Genomic DNA, 18,520 nt, shown 5'->3' on the forward strand with positions numbered 1-18,520 from the left:
CAGACTGTCACACCTTCTTCCTGAGAAGTGGCTGATGGGTTTGAACTGCTGACTTTTCCGTTAGCAGCCAAGTGCTTAACCACAACAACATCAGGATTCCTAGTTTTCTATTACGTACACATATAATTGTTTTATATTAGATGAAAAGCATTACACTAAACACAGAATATGAGTGTTGTTGTTGTTAAGTGCCGTCGAGTCGGGTCCGACCCATAGCGACCCTGTACAGGGTTTCCGAGGGTGTAAATCCTTACGGGAGTAGAAAGCCTCATCTTTCTCCCGCGGAGCAGCTGGTAGTTTCGAACCGCTGACCTTAAGGTTCGCAGCCCGATTCGTAACCACTACGCTACCAGAGAATATGAGTAGGCAAAATAAAAAACACTACTTTTTATTGTCATCTTCATATTTTTATGCATTTTAGCTGACCAAGTTGTCACGTGTTAACAGCAAACAAATATTTAATGCCTCAGAAATGTTCAAATGCTTCTCACTTACATTTTTCTGAAACACAAATGGGAAATGTCCCATACAAAAGAAAGTTATGAATTGGGAGAAAATAAGCGGATTAACCAGAATATTATTTTCACCAAAAAAAAGGGGTGATATAAACACTAAGTAATGGTGTGGTACTATAGGATAAGCACTGAACTGCCAACTACAAGGTCAGTGGTTCAAACTCACCGGCCGCTCCATGGAAACCCTACAGATGGCCACTATGAGTCTGAACCAACTAAATGGCCCTTAACAACAATACTCATTAGACACTTCTACTTATGACAATCACAAACTTACTTTTATAACTAGTTTTTCTCCTCAATCTAACTTCACTACCATTTAATTGTTATTATCCCTTAGTTAGGTTTACGCTAACTCAGAGATTTTTCACAGCAATGGTGCTAGAATTCAGGACAGAAGGAGGATAGGACTCTTATGCCAAGGGACTAATCATCCCTCTACCTCATACAAAATTTCTTAAATCTGATTTACTCTCAGGAATACTGGTGTATAAAAAAGGTTAAGACCCTTTTAGAACTATAAGAAATATATGGCAGTAGTATCAACTTAGATTAAAAAAAAAAAAAAGAGTATTAAAGAAAATAAGAAACTCAGAAGCCTGGTTCCCATCTTCAGTGTGTCAGACTAACTACATGACCAAAAGGCATATGGTATAAACTCTGAGAGGATTTAGATCTCTGCACATTTAGTCCAACTTCCAGAAATACTTAAATTCTTTACTTGTATTATAACTTGCTCAAAACGCATCACTATTAAGAGGTACATAGCTAAATGGTTGGGATCTGTTTAAGATTCTTCTGAATTTATTTTTTTATATCCATGGACTAGTAAAGAAAATACCTCAATTTGCAAAAAGTTTTTTGGAGGTGCTATTTTATGAATTTCATACTTACAGAAACATAACTTTAAGTTATTCTTCTAAAATCAAAGAATAAGTCAAGCTGATTGAGTCCTCGGCAAGCACTTGAATATTCTTTGTTAAGTTATGCTGAGCCAATTTGACTCAGTGACCTGTATAAGAGTTCCGGAGGCTGTAAACCTTTGCAGGAACAAAGTCATCTTTCTCCTGTGGAATGACCTTGCAGCTAGCAGTCCAGTGCTTATCCTACAGAGCCATAGAGCTCCCGGTATTTGAATAGTATAATAATCACAGCAATGAATTTTGGAACCAGTTGCAACTCTTTTGAAATATACAATGGAGCTTCAGAAAATTCTTATAAAATTTCCATTATCCTTTTAGTTTAATTTTCCACAAACTTTTTGAAGCCCCCCCTCACCCCGCCAATATAAGGACTCAACCTAAATGTCAAACTATTTCTATGTAGCTGATTATTTTACAAAAAGACATGCAAAAGTTTTAATGGCAATAGTTTATTTCTTGGTTATCTGGGAAACTAGTCTTACAGAGTCATAGTAAACCCCTTCTGTATTTTTTCCACTATGTAAGCCTTTTTCACGTTATCAGTTCTTACACTCTCACTCCTACTCGATAAAACTTTTTAGGACTCTCAATGTATTGGTGTTTTTGATTACTTGGAAGAAAACCTTAATAGTACTGAAGTATAAAATATTGGGGAAAAAAAATATATATATATGTTGTTGTTGTTAAGTACCGTGGAGTCGGTTCCGACTCATAGTGACCCTGCACAGGGTTTCTGAGGCTGTAAATCTTTACGGGAGCAGAATGTCTCATCTTTCTCCCGCGGAACCGCTGGTAGTTTCGAACTGCCAACCTTGAGGCTAGCAGCCCAATTCGTAACCACTACGCTACCAGAGCTCCTTCATATATATATATGAATGAGTTTTTCTCGAAGGGTTTTACGACTTTGAAGTTAACTTGATACAACTCCCTTTGAAAACAAAATCCAAATGCAGGCAAGAAATGCCAACCAAAGAATCTATGTTTAAGAAAAAAAAAAGGGCAGATGGAACATTGACTAGATTATATATCATGCTTGGAAATATAAAATACTTAAAACTAACCATGAAAATCAGGCCTATAGAAATATCAATGTAAAAGGACAGAATTTGTGCTGTGCTATGCTTGTTGGGCTTTTTTTTCCTTGAGAAGCAAGTCCCTTATGTGTTTATAAACTCTGAAATAAAGACAAATTGTTAATTCCCAAAGGTTCCCTACATTACATTCCTTATAAAACCCAAAGGATCAGCTATTTCTTCCTCTTATTATCTCTCTCACTGCCTTCATAAAACCTCAACAACCCTGTAATTTCCTTCCTTTAAATGAGAATAGAAATGGCTCAGTTTAGAAACTTGGTAAATAACTCTAGAGAAGAAGAAGCAGTGATAAATATTACCTAAAAGCATTAAGGAGCGCATATGCCATTTCTTTTAAGCATATTACATTTGTTTTTTTAATGTTACCATGACTTATAAACCACTTAGTCTATGTTTCCTATTATGTATTGATTACAATGATCAAGAGCAAGTATGTAAATTTATATTCTATTCATATCTGAAACAACCAAAATTTACCAATTTCTAGTAAAACTGGGCACCGTCATTAACAGATTTAGGAAACAACAACAAAAACCCAAAAGCCTAATACCTTCATTTTCTCTGGAGAGTTTCTTCTTCAATAACCCATTTTCCCCACAGAGTAATCAAATAAATTTTGCACTTACTGTAAAAGCACCAGTTAGCCTCAACCTCTGGGTCTACTTGATCAAAAGTGAAAGAGCTCAGCATTTCAATTATTTTGCCACATGCCTCTTTATATTGGGACATGAAGAATGAATCTACGAAAGCTCACACAAAAGCACATAATAAAGCACTCTATAAACCAAGCACTTTTGTTTTATCCTATTTTTAAAAAACCTCTGGTCCCAAATCAAGGAGCCTTCACTGGTGCAGTGGTTAAGCACTCAGCTTAAAACAGAAAGGTTGGCAGGTTGAACCCACCAGCAGGGAGAAAGATGTGTCAGTCTGCTTCTATAAAGATTATAGCCTTGGAAACTCTTTCGGCAGTTCTGCTTTGTCCTAGAGTTGATATGTATTAAAATCAACTGGATGGTATTGGGTGGGAGAGTCTCTTAAATCATCTTAATCATTAAAATATTAAGACCAGGAAAAGTATAAATTTTTTGTTCACTCCTTCCTTCACCTATTCTAGACTTTTGTGGTAGGATACAGATTAAGACAAAAACAACAACAAAAAAATTCCTTCACTCTTCTCCAAATTCACTATCAATAGAACCATCTGCAAATATTTGGATAATATAAAAAATAAATTATTTAAAGCTATCAAGTCATTAAATAATACACTGAAATATTATTCAAGTTATTTTTTTCTTGAAAGCGAACTATCTGTACGTTCCTATACAGATCAAGAGTTAACATTCTCCAAGTTAGGAAATACAAAAGGGCTTCAAGAAATTAGTGCGGAAAATGGAATTTAAAAGATAATGGACTATTTCCATGAACTTTTTAAAGCCCCCTCGTGTTTAATGAAACTAAAGCATTCACTATAAAATTTAGGAAGTCATTAGGGATTTAAAATATACTCTTGAATTCAATTTTGCATTAATACAACCAATTTTAATTTCTAAAACAAAAAACAAAATGCTACTATACACTTTATATCTTGAAACTTTTGCGTATTCTGGACAGTTAAGTTTTTTTTTTTACTTTGGTTTTTATGATTCTGAAATATCAGTGTATTTTTAATATACAATGCTATTTTCTTGGAATACTGATGTGGCACTATAGGATAAGCACTGGACTGCTAACCAAAAGGTTGGTGGTTCAAACCAACCAGCCACTCCTCAGAAACCCTATATAGGGTCACACGAGTCAGAACTAACTCTACAGCACTTAACAACAAGCTATTTTCTTAGTGAGGTGGCTCCATGTGATAAGCACTGGACTGAGAACCACCAGGTCTGGTGTTCAAGCCCAGCAACAGTAAAGATGAAGTTTTCTGCTCCTGCGCAGATGTAAAGCCTCAGAAACCCTATACAGGGTTTCTATGAGTCTGAATCCACTAGACAACACTTAACATATTGCCTTAAAATGACTACAGAACTTAAAGCTGAAGTCATTTCATACACTCTAAGTAGCACCATGAAAGAAGAGACCACAGCAATAGCTCAGTTACTTCTCTAACACACATTCACTGAAAAGGGGCTCACTTCAGACTAATTATTACACATATTACAAAAATATATGCAAATCCAAGAATACAATCTCTTCCCCTCCACTGCTTTTCATAAAAAGAAAGAAACATTAAATAATTTAGAACCTCCACAGTACTAAAATCCAAGTAGACTTCAACCTAGTGGATTGTAATAGAAAAGAGCAGTTTCCTCCAACTTTTGTACCTTGAAGGATCTCCTGGTGGCACTGTGGGGTTAGCTACTGGTCACTAACCACAGGGTCTAAGGTTCAAACCCACCAGCCACTTCACACGAGAAAGATGAGGCTGGCTGTTCCTGTACAGATTTACAGTCTCAGAGACCCTAAGGAGCAGATCAACTCTGTCCTAAAAATTGTCTCTGAGTCAAAATTGACATTATGGCAGTGGGAAGTAGGTCTGTGCCTTGAAAATACAATTCTTTAAATACAAAAATTCAACGAAATGAAAATAAATCTAATATCTAAATTTAGTTGTAAATCAGATATAATGTTTTTCAAAGAATACTGGCAGCAAACGGCAGTAAAATGTCTTCCTCCTATAAGAGTAAATTATTCCAGGACATAAATATAAAGCCAGTTTCTCCAAGTCCAGCAGAAGGAGAAGTCTGAAGACTACAGTTGTATTTTCAACCCACAGATACTCCCAAGCGCCAAAGGTAACCTTTAGGTCCCTCCACTAACCAGTGCACGTAAAAGCCTCCAAATTAAAAACATCTTCCCATTATTTAACCCTGTGTCCATATTCCAAGGTTTAAAATGGAAATATTATGGTACTGACGAAAGCACTATTGTCTTCATGTAGCAAATAGCAGATGGATGGTAAATAAAATTACCTACTTCCCGAACCTGTTTTTGGGTGTCATTGAGACCAGGAAAAAGTACTTCAAACAAGAGTGACTTATCTCAAAGGAGACATAAAGTCCAGATACATCACTTCCTGAATTCCAGGTGGTGAAGAATGAAATTTTTGCAAGAGAAAGAAAAAAACGAATACTTCAAATGTTCAAAGGTTTAAATCATAGGTAAAATTTTATATTTCTAGATGCAAATATTAAGCTTGAACTAGGTATAAATTAGCAGTGGCTGTTTGCCCATAGTTTTGAGGTCCAAAAATGCTAAATAATCTACCACAGAAGAAAGGAAACTTTAGAAACTCATCTACGAAAAGCAAAAGAGCAAAATAACAACACTAACAAAAAACTTCTCCAAGCGGGGAGAAAAAGACTAAAGTATGATCTGATTGAGAAAAAGAAAAATGCCTGGAAAGTAAGTGTGTGCGTGTGTGCGTGCGTGCGTGTGGGGGGGGGAGGGGAGGCAAGCAACTTTCCTGGAATGTAAAGGAAGCAAAAAGGTTCTGCTTTGAGGCAAAATGTAACTGTTAAGACAAATGAGAACACACACACACAGCCTGGAAAGCTGTATTGCAACTGACAAGATTATTTCCCCCTGCTAACTTTATCACTACCCAGGAAAACTGGATTTAATCAAAGGCCATGCTCCCCAACGTTTTCCCGCACTAACACACACTGGATGTCAGCAGCGAAAGGGTGGAGGTGACACGGAAGGACGCAACAGCATCTCACTTAAGGAGGCTTGAAGAAACTTCCAAGAGGAAGCACCAGCTCCTCTCCTGGCCCCTGGCACCGGCCGCTGAAGTTGCGCCACAAGCGCCCTTTCCCTGGCGAGTACCCCCAGTCCCCTTCCCCCAGCCCTGCGCACGACTACGCAGCACACAGATCCTTCAAACTGCCCCCCGAAGTCCAACTACGCCTTCACTTCCTCCTCCCCGACCCATCCCAACTTAAGTTCCACGGAAAAGCTCCTGCCCAGAGCTTGGCCTGTTCTGGACAACAGGTGGGCAGTGGCGCCGACAGGGCTGGGCCTCTTCAGGCCAGGCCCACTCCACTCCTCCCCAGCTAGGGCCCAGGGGCACCCGGCTCCGGGACGGGGAGGGGGGAGCTCGCTCCCTTACCTCCGCCATATTTGCCGTACTGGCGGGTCACATCTCCACGACGGCCGCAGCTGGGTCACGGCCAGAACCCGGATGTGAGACTCGGCAACAGGACTCCAGCCGCCAGTGCCGCTCCCGCTACTGCTGCCTCGGCGGGAACGCGCTGGAGCTGCTTGAGCGCGCCCACCACACCCCACTCCGCCCCCTCGCTGCGTGCCGGCTGGGCTGGACTGGAGGGAAAAGGCCGGAGAAAGCGCGCGCGGGAACAGGGACGCGCGCGCGCGCGACCCCGCAGCCAGCCCTTCCCTCCCCGGGAGGAGCGCAGAAGGGCGGAGTCAAGGTGGGTGTGGGGGGAGGTAGGCATCTCCATACAGGGCGCCTTCCCCACCTCCACTGAGCCGGGGTCCTAACTTGAGTAAGGGGCTCTAAGAAGCAGAAGAATCAAGGATAGGTGTAGATAGATAGAGCAGCATCCAGCCTTTCCATCCCAAGAAAAGAAGGGTAGTTTTTGAAGTGCAGTTGTTGCAACAGTGGCAAGTACTGCGCTTTGAAAACGGTTCTCCCTTGACAAATGCCGAGTACTTCTCTCATGGTTGTTTCCCTACAGTAAAGAATCCACATCCCTAAATCTTTAGAGAGAGCAAAGCAAAGAGGTTAAGAAATGGGAGTTCATTAAACCGGTAGTCGGCGATCCCCATTATCTCATTTGCTTTTTAGCTTCAACTACTCCTGTGATGTCAGTAGCAAAATTGACGGGATTTTGCACTAGACCAAAAATTAAATAGGTAGAATACTGAAAAGCTATCCTCTAGTGGATATAAATAATCTCCGCCTTGGCTGCCTAAGGGAGAACCTGCTTATTTGTAATACCTGAAATGTCTGCAATTTGAAAGTGTATTTTAATGTACTGATCTAGAGATGCCAATTGGTCTTGATGCCAGTTCAGATGATTGCCAGAGCCAATGACTGCAAATATATTTTACTTTCACTTTTAGGGCAAATACTGGCAAATGTAAAGAGTATTAAAACGTGCACTAACATATTTTACTAAACCAAGTTAGAAGGTTCTTATCTCAAAAGACCTTTTTTTAAAAAAAATGGTCCTCAATATAGTTTCAAAAATGGCTATCAAAACAACCTGTTAAATATGAGAATTAATCATTCCCTCCAAATACTGTGTCAGTGCTACAATATATTATACATACACATTTTTCTTAAAAATTATGCAATGCAACACGAGAGGTGGTTTTCTTAAAATTAAATGTATTCCCATAAATGTTTAGATTCTGTCAGTTTCCAAAGATTCAACATTAACTTGAAACTTTCTGTGTTCATAATAACTTGTGCACGAACAAACTACATTTACAGATACATGGAAGTAGCTGCTAAGTGAAAGGACATTACCTGGTAATTTGACAGGAAAAGAGTCCACAGACAGTCTGTAAACCAATTAAACATAAACATCTGATGCACATTTTCTACTGAAAGAAAAGCAAGGGAAAGAAGAGAAAGGAAAACTTTAGGGTTCCCAAACTACAAACAATTTTTACCATAAACTGTACTGTACAGTTTTCATTTTATTTAAGAATATTAATATAAAAGTTTTTATCAAGATTCCTTGGGGAAATAAAAATTTTAGCATAGGAATGTAGTTCTTTAGAATGACTCTTCTGACTTGAATTATGTTAGTCCTTTGGACTTGAAATAGAAGACTTTTTATATTATCAGTTCCTTTCCAAGTAGCTTTCACATTCGTACAATTCATGGAAATAACTGAAAGAACAATGGATGCACATGGACCTGAGGTGGGAAAAGACAAAAAGAACAAGAGGTCTAGAGGTAGAAACTCAGGCTTTATACCGTGGGAATGAAGGAGGATTTTCCATTAAAAACTGAAAGCTGACATATGAAATGTAACTGGATCCCCAAAAATCAAATGCAAACATGTTGTCCAATACAAAGAAAAAGACCAACTTACTCGCTTAACTCCATTTACCTTTTATTATTCAGTTAAACCATCAAAATTTATTGTGATGAAGAGTTGAAATCAAAGCCCCTTAAGCTACAAATGATTTCTCTGTCAGGAAAACTGAGGTCTGACATATTAGAATGGACATATATCTTACTACTAAGTGACCTCTACCTGGTGTGGCGCTGTGGGTAAATGTGCTGGACTGCCAGGTCGTTGTGAACCACAAGGTTGGTGGTTCACACTTACCAGCTGCTCCACGGAAATCCTATATAGGGTCACTATGAGTTGGAACCAACTGGACGGCATTTAACAACAAAAATTTACTAATTTTAAATGGCATCAATGTTTGGGGAGAAAAAAGTTCCTTCTATACTTTTTCTCCCTCTTTTGAGGAAATGTGGGTCCAGTGTTTTGTTTTGTTTTTCCAGTTCCGGTATTCTAAAAGAGAAATTGCTGTATACTAATACTACATACAAGTCATCAGTAGCACATTACCTTTTATGAGATCTTTCAAATTTTCAGTAGCCACATTAAGGAAAGCAAAGTCTTTCTCATAACTCTTGCTTTCCCTTCAGTATCAAATGTGTAAAAATTATCTATTGATTGGTCTCAGAATCTTAATGTTGGATGGGACCTTACAGGTAATTAGTTGAGGTAGAAACCTCTCATTATGATTTCTCACCACAAGGCTTTTTCGAGTCTACGCTTGACCATCAGCAGTCACTAACTCAAAAAGCTGCTTCTTTCAGAAAAGCTCTAACATCTACAAAAATCTTCCTTATGTTAAACCAGACTCTACCTCCTTGTTACTTCCATCCATTACCCCAAATTCTTTAGTACTTGGGATTAATTAAAAAGATATCTTCTTTATTTACAATGAAAACCAACCAGTCACAAGTTTATACTTGGGCTAACCAAATCAGTCAATCAATCCTTAGTGCCTACTGATATTAGAAGAGCTGAAACAGGGCCATGGTAGAGCTAAAGGCATGAGAAAATTCACCATTACCTAGAGCCTATTAAAAATTATAATTCATATTATTTATTAATGTGATATACAGAATGGTATTCTGTTAGAATTGTATAGTAGTTAAAAAAAGTTAAATAATTTTTTTAAAGGGCATGGTTAATTCCAATTTTATGTGAGGTTTGTGACTAATTTAGTAAGTCCTAAAGCAAAAAATCACCATACAAAGCCTGAATAAATGCCTCTTAGCTCCCATTCCCCACCTAAAGGCCTTTTTTTTCCAGGCAAACAAGCATTATTTTTTACCACATTAGGCTATTCAAATATGCTGGGCATATTTTTAACCAATTTACTGAACACCACATTAAAAGCTATTAAACAATTTTACAGAGGTTAATACACAGAGAAGAATCCCTTCATCATTTTGCTGTTAACAAAAATATTCTAAGGTCACAATTTTTACTTCAACCACTACTTTCAACTAACCAATAATCAATTTACATATACCTAAGAAACATAACCTTTATTTAGTATCAACCCCAGATTAAAATTTCATATCTATCTACACTATATAAGTATCTGTTATACAACTCAAAAAGGTATCAGTTGCTCTCAAAATGCACCAAGAAAACACTTGTTACGATTTAGACTCTGGGACCATGTGATGATTCAAATAGATGAGCACAGCCCATACCTCTAAAAAATTCCTGTATCTAACAATTTTGAGGACCCATAGGTCTCTTTTGTGATTACTACATTTTTAAACTATTACTTAATATTTATTCTTTACAATATTACATTATCTTCATAATATAAAAACTATGGATAACTTACTAATTTGATTGGAGTTCTGATATGGCGCACTGTAGGATAAGCACTGGACTTCTAGCCACAAGATTCAAACCTACCAACTGCATCTTGGAAACATATGTATATATGGACACTATGAGTCGGAACAGACTCGACAGCACTTAACAACAATACTAATTTGGCTAAAAATACCAGAAAACTCGACTGTGTATAGAATGACATTTAAAACAAACTGAAAACTGAGTTTTAATTTAGTAGGCAGAAAGCAGCTTGCAAAGCACATTACATTTGGAAGTCCACATGTAATGAGACTATCACACCAACATTTTGGTTTGATTTTTATTGCTAATGCCACCCTTAAAACACTTATATAGCCTCTTGGTTCTTTTTAGGTAGTTTTGGTTAGGTTTTTTTTTTTTTTTTTCCCATAATAATTTTACATGAAGTTGTATCCACTGGCCCCATTATATCAAATATTATCAACTAACATTCTTATATTTCTTACATTGTTGACATTGTATTTTTATCTCACCCAAATTCTGGAAATTATTGGCCCATCAGCAGTTCTCAAACACTGGAACATACAAGAAGAGTAATATAATATTTATATTACTTGACGTTGTTTGGATTTTCCCTCCCCTAATCTCAGTGTGCCCCTGCCTACCAGCATCACATCCGTCTTGTCTGCATTGAATCTCAACCAGTTGGTTCTTAACCACGTCCGAAACTCAGCCAGGCACTGGGAGAATCGAGCCACCACACCATCTGGATCAAAGGAAATGAGAGCCTCAGTAGCAACTAGACAGGAATCACAAGCTCATTAACCCTGTTTTACATTTAAAGAGATGGCCAGGAATTACAACAAGGATCCCATGATACTTTTAAGAAAATATGAATGGATCTGGAAGACAAGGATCCCATGATACTTTTAAGAAAATCTGAATGGGTCTGGACTCATGGATTCATAACTAATGGCAAAGAAATAAAAGTGACCCAAGAAATTGTTTTCCTTATTCCACCCATGACTGAAGAAAGGCGGCTTCGGTCAACTCTGGGTCATCTTAGCTAAGCCACCTCAGTACCACACTGGTCCTGTAATTGCATTCGATTTTGTGCAGAATTGGTTTTAGTGTTGGAGGGCAATTTAGGGAAAACGGTGGCCCACAGAAGGGTAGTACTCATCCAAGGTCACACAGCAAGCTAGGACCAGATATGGGCTCCTGGCCAGCAAGCTTTCCCCTACAAGCTGGAAGAACAAGGCCATCCAAAAGCTGGGACAAGAGGGGGCATCTGCTTCAAGGGATCCTCCCACTGGCTAGTAGGACTGCGTTCTCGCACAAAAATTCCCTCTTCGAGTCTGTCTTCCCTCCCTCACCCCCTCCGAAAAATGTAGGTTCATCCAAGACGCTGCTGACCACAGGGGTAGCAGTGTCAGCGAAAGCCTTCCCTTCACTAGCACATAGGAACAGGAGGGAAAATACGAGAGAAAAGAGGCACAGCGACAAAGGGGTGGTCAGCTTAGCCTCGCCCCTGGAGGGGTTAGCAACCGAAATGAAATAAAGGAGCCAAGGCGAACCGGGCTAGGCGAACTCACGCCGCAGCTGATTCCCAGCGCACAGCGAACACCTGGGACCACCCGCACCACCGCCGCCGCTAAAGCAGAGACAGGGCTGAGAGGGGGCGGGGGCGATGGGGAGCTGAGCATGCGCTCTAGGAGGCCAACGCTGCTCTGGGTGGGGAGGCTAGCTAGGCTCGTCTGCATAGCCCCTCCCCGGAAGTTAAGGGTCTTCCGGGCAGCACTATATAGTGGGGGAGGGGAAAGAGAGAAAGGGGACCGAGGACACCGCTGGAGTTCCTTATCCCAAACAGGAATAAGAGGGAAGAGATGGTTTGTGGAGACTGCACTTACAGCTGCTGCCGCCGCTGCCGCCGCTACCCTCACTGCTACCGCCACCGCCAGAAGAAGCCCCATCCATCCGCCTGCAGCCGGGGAGACTCAGAGCCTGGGAGGGGCCTGGGGCCCGAGCCGCCCGCCTCCTCCTCCTAGTCGTCGTCGGGAGCTTCCTCCTCTTCCACCAACCCTCGGCCCTCCCCTCCGCCTCTGCCCTCCTCCTCGGCATCTTGCCGCCAGCCAACCACGCGGCCTCTTGTTGAGCCAGGGCTTCGCCGTCTCCATGACGCCCGGCAAACATTCTGGTGGCACTGCCCGAGCCGCTAACGCCAGGGTTTGGGGTACACAGCATCCAGGAAAGGAGTTGGTCGACCACTCCCCAGTCAGTCGCCACCATGGTCAACTCTCCTCAGCCAAGCAACCGCAAGCCACAGAGCGTCGGGGTGTAAGTTCCGGCCCCTGAATTTGCAAACGAGTTTTCCTCCAAGCTCCCAAAGCGGCGATGGCTCTGTCCACAGCCTTGGACAGCCTTTATCATCTGCCTGTTGCTAGGAGCTTTCATACTATGCCGAGAGGCTCTTTATCGAGGATGTTGGGGATTTGCTTTTTCTAATACCGCTTTCTAGTACCATCGTGCCCCTAAACTTAACCCTGCTTACAACTTTGCTGTACCTGTAACTGCACCGAGGAATTGTCTTCCATTAAACTTTAAATGGACTTTCATACTGCCTTGCTGTGTCACTACAGTCCCCTGGTTCATTCACTCCCACATTACATGTCACAGTGGCCCTTTCTCAAACCTAGAAGGTTTTACCTTCTTCCCAATGCCCTTCCAACTCAGTTATAAGTCTTCAGAGCGTCTTGGAATTTGCTTTCCTTCCTTTCTGTCTTGAAAATGCTCTTCAGGCTTTGTCCACCCTATCACTCCACCAAAACAGCTTTTGTGCAGGCCAACAACTGCCCAGTCGTACCAATCATGAAACTGGCCATTTCCCAACTCGGTCCTGACCCATCAGCAACTTGCCTCGTATTGGTCACTACTTGCGTTTTGAAGCACTTCAGTGGAATTAATAGATACTGGAATTTTTCCATGAGTTTTTTGAAGCCCCTTTGTATTAGTTTTCAATATAATTGCAAATTTCTCCTCATCTCTTCCACATCTAAAATACTGAAATCTCTTTAGGATCAGCCTTTAAACCTCTTCATTATTGTATTATCCATTTAAAAATCACCTGTATATTAATGATTCCCAAGTTTAAATCCGTACCCAAGACCACTCTCAAGAAAATGTTTAAAAACAGAAGAAAGTGTTTTTACCAAAAACAAAATAGCAAAAATCAAATGGACAACGCTGAACAAGCCTCCTATTGTAAAAACAACCCTTAGGAATTGATTGACATCTCAAAACTCATATCTAATACTACACTTATTTCCCCTCCAACCTGTAGTGCAATGTTCCCCATCTCAGTGAATGACAAATTCCACTGTGCCAATTACTCAGGTAAAAACCTTGGGGTTACCCTTGTTGCTCTGTGCCATGGAGTCGGCTCCTACTCATAGTGACCCAGTACAGGGTTTCCGAGGCTGTAAATCTTTACGGGAGCAGAAACGCTCATCCTTGTCCCACGGAACAGCTGGTAGTTTCGAACTGCTGACCTTGAGGTTACCAGCCCGATTCGTAACCACTACAGCTACTAGAGTTCCTCTCATATCCAACTCCATCACAAATTCCTCAGACACCCTCAACAGAGTTGTTGTTGTTATGTGCTTCAACAGAGTAATAGTGTTTAAATCTTCAGTTCAAAACTCTCCTGTAGTTTTTCCAATTTCACTTAAAGTAAAAGTTCACATCCTTACAAGATCCCACATGATCTGACCTTAAGACTCTTTTTCTTGGCTGATTATTCTCCATAGTTTTCCTCCCATCACACGATACTCCCGCTTCAGAACCTGTGCATTTACTGTTCTTTCTGTTTCAAATAACTTGCTCTGAGATAATCTCCAACCTTGTTGGACTTTTCTCCATAAAACTTGTCCCTACATGACTTATTATAAATTTTTTTATGAATCTGACAGCAACCAAGGAATGTTACTACTCCATTAAGGCAGAGATTTGTTCACTGTTAAATTCCTTTTTATTGCCTAGAATGAAGAAGGTACTCAATAAATATTTGTTGACTGGCAGATTGAAAGAATATGTAAGATTATTACTCTTATCTGTTATTGTCGTCACTTTTAGATATCAAAAGTAAAATTAAGTGTTAATTAAAAGCAAAAAGTCATAATAATTCTTAATAATAGATGAAAACGTGTAAGAAAAATTCTTTGGGAATTTCTTTAAATAATGACAGATTCGTAACTAGTTATTTCTATAAAGGTTTGAGTGGGAAATGAGAAGTAGTATATACCATTTACACTTTGAGACAACCATACTATCTAATTAAAACAAAAACTTCACACACTCAAGTTTGCAGCCTGTTTCACCTAATTATTTTTTATCTTTCTCCTTTAAGATTCAGTCCTGATCTTAAGGATCTAACTAAATTAAACATATTTATCCATTTCCCACTTTCTCACTCCAATTTTTCCTGTATTGGATTCTTCTTGTTAAATATCAGTTCTTAACAGGCCTCCCATTGTAGGAAAAAACAACCACTAACTCTTCACAAATTCTTCCCACCTGAATTTGAAGATCATCTGAAGAACAGATTTGATGCATTAAGCACTAAAGACCGAAGACCAGAAGAGTTGTGGGATGACATCAAGAACATCATATATGAAGAGAGCAAAAAGTCATTAAGAAGACAAGACAGAAGGAAAAGGTCAAAATGGATGTCAGAGTAGACTCTGAAACTTGCTCTCTAGTGTAGAGAAGCTAAAGCAAATGGAAGAATTGAAGAGGTCCAAGAGCTGAACAAAAAATTTCAAAGATCAGCTTGAGAAGATAAAACCAAATACTATAATAAGAACACGGTCAGCATTTCTCAAACTGGGGGACCTGAAGAAAAAATTTAAGCCTCGACTTTCATTATTGAAAAATTCTCTGGGCAAATTATTGAATAATGCAGAATGCATCAAGAAAAGATGAAAGGAATACACAGAGTCATTGTATCAAAAGGAAATGGTTAATGTTCAACAATTTCAAGAGGTACCATATGAACAAGAGCCAGTGATACTCAGGGAGGAAGTCTAAAGTGCATTGAAAGAATTGGCAAAGAATAAGGCACCAGGAATTGATGGAATAAAAATTGAAATCTTTCAAGAAAGTGAGGCGGCACAAGAGGCACTCACTCATCTCTGCCAAGAAATTTGGAAGACAACTATCTGGCAGACTGATCGGAAAAGATCCATATTTGTGCCCATTCCAAAGAGGTGATCCAACAGAATGTGGAAATCATCGGACAATCTCTTTGATATCTCAAGTGAGTAAAATTTTGCTAAAGGTAATACAGAAAAGGCTACAATCATACATTGACAAAGAACTTCCAGAGGTTCAAGCTGGATTCAGAGGAGGCCGTGGAACGAGAGATATCATTGCTGATGTCCGATGGATCTTGGCTGAAAGCAGAGAATACCGGAAGGATGTTTACCTATGCTTTATTGACTACGCGAAGGCTTTTGATTGTGTGGATCATGACAAGCTATGGAAAACGTTGAGAAGTATGAGTATTCCAGAATACTTAATTGTACATTTGAGAAATCTGTACCTAGACCAAGAAGCAGTTGTTCGAACAGAGCATGGGAACACTGAACGTTTTTAAATTGGGAAAGGTGTGCGACAAGGTTGTGTTCTTTCACCATACTTATTCAACCTGAATCCTGAACAAATAATATGAGAAGCTGGATTCTATGAAGAAAAACGTGACGTCAGGACTGGAGGAAGACTCATTAAGAACTTGCGATATGCTGATGATACAACCTTGCTTGCTGAAAGTGAAGAGGACTTGAAACATTTACTGATGAAGATCAAAGAGCACAGCCTTCTATATGGATTGCATCTCAATGTCAAGAAAACAAAAATCCTCACCACTGGACCAATAAACAACATTCTTATCAATGGAGAAAAGATTGAAGTTGTCAAGGACTTCATTCTTCTTGGATCAACTATCCACACTCAACGAAGCAGCAGTCAAGAGATCAGGCGACGTATTGCTTTGGGCAAATCTGCTGCACAGGAACTTTTTGAAGTATTGAAGAGCAGAGATGTCAGCTTGAGGACTAAGGTGCGCCTGACCCAAGCCATGGTATTTTCAATAGCCTCATATGATTGCGAAAGCTGGACAGTTAATAAGGAAGATCGTAGAAGAATTGATGCCTTTGAGTTGTGGTGTTGGAGGAGAATACTGAAAGTGCTATGGACTGTCAAAAGAACCAATAGATCTGTTTTGGAAGAAGTGCAGCCAGAGTGCTCCTTGGAGGCCAAGATGGCTAAGCTTCATCTCTCATACTTTGGACATATTGTCCGGAGGGAACAGTCGCTGGAGAAGGATGTCATGCTGGGTAAGGTGGAAGGTCAGAGAAAAAGGATTGGCCAGGTGGCATCATTGATGGACTCAAGTGTGGCAGCAGTAGTGAGGTTGGCCCAGGATCGGACATTGTTTCGTTCTGCTATACATGGGGTCGCAATGAGTCAGTTCCGACTTGGTGGCACCTGACAACAACAACTCTTCATGAACCTATTTATCCCACATCTGACATTTCTATATTCTACTTCCTTTTGTGCTCACTTTTTAAACCTTGTAATCTGCTTTCTCCATTAGTATACAGAAACTGCACAAAGGTCAACAAGGAATAACCTAAAAATTTCCAAAAGTCAGCAAAGACAACAGGCTTTGTTATTTTCTTTCCTTTCTTCAGGGTTTGGCAAAATTGATTGTCCTCTTCTGAAGATTTCTGGTTTACTTAGTACGAATGCCATTTTTCTGGTTCTTGCATGTTCTGCTGTATCTTGCATTTGCTACTACCATTTTCTCTCCTTGGTCCTATTCCATCCCTTGATATCATCAGGGTTTTACTATGGAACTAAATTCATTGATTACCACATCCATGAAAAAATCTCAAATCTGAATCTCCAGCTCACACTTTTATTACCTCAAATTCAATTTACTTTCCTACATTTTCAGCTGCTGCCAGACAGATCTGCCATTTTATCACTGTAGTATATAGAACTACATATGTCTAAAAGTGAACTCTTTCTTATACTGTAGAAGTAAAGACCAACTTATTCATCACTCTAACTCAATGAGTCAGTAACTATATATATAACCTCAGTGTGTAGATTCCTTATCTATTTAAACATTTGCCCAGGAACATAAAGCCTGTTAATTAGATAAACCTGGGCATGTAAATTGACCTCTTGAAGTTTGTTCTCATTTGTTAAAATATGGCTATTAAGTAGCCCACATTTTTAAGGATTGACATAGAAAATATAGGTATAATTGCTTTGAAAGTTAAATTTAAACTAGAATTGCTATTACCAGTTACCAGTCCTGACAATTCCATATTCACTATATCTAGCATTTGTTTTATTTCTATATTTTCCACACTAGCTTCTTGTTGTTGTTGTTAGATGCCATCGAGTCGGTACCAACTCATGGCAACCTTATGCACAACAGAATGAAACACTGCCTGATCCTGGGCCAACCTCACCACTGTTGCCACGCTTGAGTCCATCGATGCTGCCACTTGGTCAGTCCATCTCGCTGAGGGTATTCCTCTTTTTCACTGACCCTTCACCCTACCAAACATGATATCCTTCTCCAGTGACTGGTTCCGCCTGACAACATGTCCGAAGTATGAGGGACGAAGTTTGGCCATACTGGCTTCCAAGGAGCACTCTGGCTGCATTTCTTCCCAAACGGATCTATTGGTTCTTTTGGCAGCCCATGGCACTTGCAATATTCTCCTCCAACACCATAACTCTAAAGTATCAATTCTTCTATGATCTTCCTGATTCACTGTCCAGCTTTCTCGTGCATTTCAGGTTATTGAAAATACCATGGCTTGGGTCAGGCGCATCTTAGTCCTCAGCCTGACATCTTTGCTCTTCAACACTTTAAAAAGGTCTTGTGCAGCAGATTTGCCTAATGCAATACATCATTTGATTTCTTAACTGCTGCTCCCATGAGTGTTGATAGTTGATCTAAGAGAATAAAGTCCTTGACAACCTCAATCTTTTCTCCATTGATAAGAATGTTGTTTATTGGTCCAGTGGTGAGGATTTTTGTTTTGTTTACAGTGAGATGCAATCCATACCGAAGG

At 39.8% G+C, this 18,520-nt stretch overlaps 2 protein-coding genes across 10 annotated transcripts in view; one reads left to right on the plus strand and one right to left on the minus strand.

Moving 5' to 3' along the window:
- Nucleotides 1-12,479, minus strand: part of MIER1 (mesoderm induction early response 1, transcriptional regulator) — a 95,577-nt gene extending 83,098 nt beyond the window's left edge. For 3 of the 9 annotated variants that reach the window (XM_006862440.1, XM_006862439.1, XM_006862435.1), the window contains exons 1-3: nt 12,278-12,479; nt 11,033-11,133; nt 8,024-8,097 (exon numbers count right to left, since the gene is read on the minus strand). In XM_006862440.1, the coding sequence (XP_006862502.1) occupies nt 8,024-8,083 (60 nt within the window). In that variant the 5' untranslated portion in view covers nt 8,084-8,097; nt 11,033-11,133; nt 12,278-12,479. Of the gene's footprint in view, nt 1-6,640; nt 6,793-8,023; nt 8,098-11,032; nt 11,134-12,277 lie in introns of those variants that run through there. The other 6 variants (XM_006862438.1, XM_006862433.1, XM_006862441.1 and 3 more) reach the window with 4 other exon arrangements.
- Nucleotides 12,480-12,542: 63 nt separating this feature from the next.
- Nucleotides 12,543-18,520, plus strand: part of WDR78 (WD repeat domain 78) — a 122,145-nt gene continuing 116,167 nt past the window's right edge. The window contains exon 1 of the mRNA XM_006862498.1: nt 12,543-12,704. Within this exon, the coding sequence (XP_006862560.1) occupies nt 12,543-12,704 (162 nt within the window). The remainder of the gene's footprint in view (nt 12,705-18,520) is intronic.

The sequence above is a fragment of the Chrysochloris asiatica genome, unplaced genomic scaffold, assembly GCF_000296735.1.
Source record: "Chrysochloris asiatica unplaced genomic scaffold, ChrAsi1.0 scaffold00048, whole genome shotgun sequence".
Taxonomy (NCBI): domain Eukaryota; kingdom Metazoa; phylum Chordata; class Mammalia; order Afrosoricida; family Chrysochloridae; genus Chrysochloris; species Chrysochloris asiatica.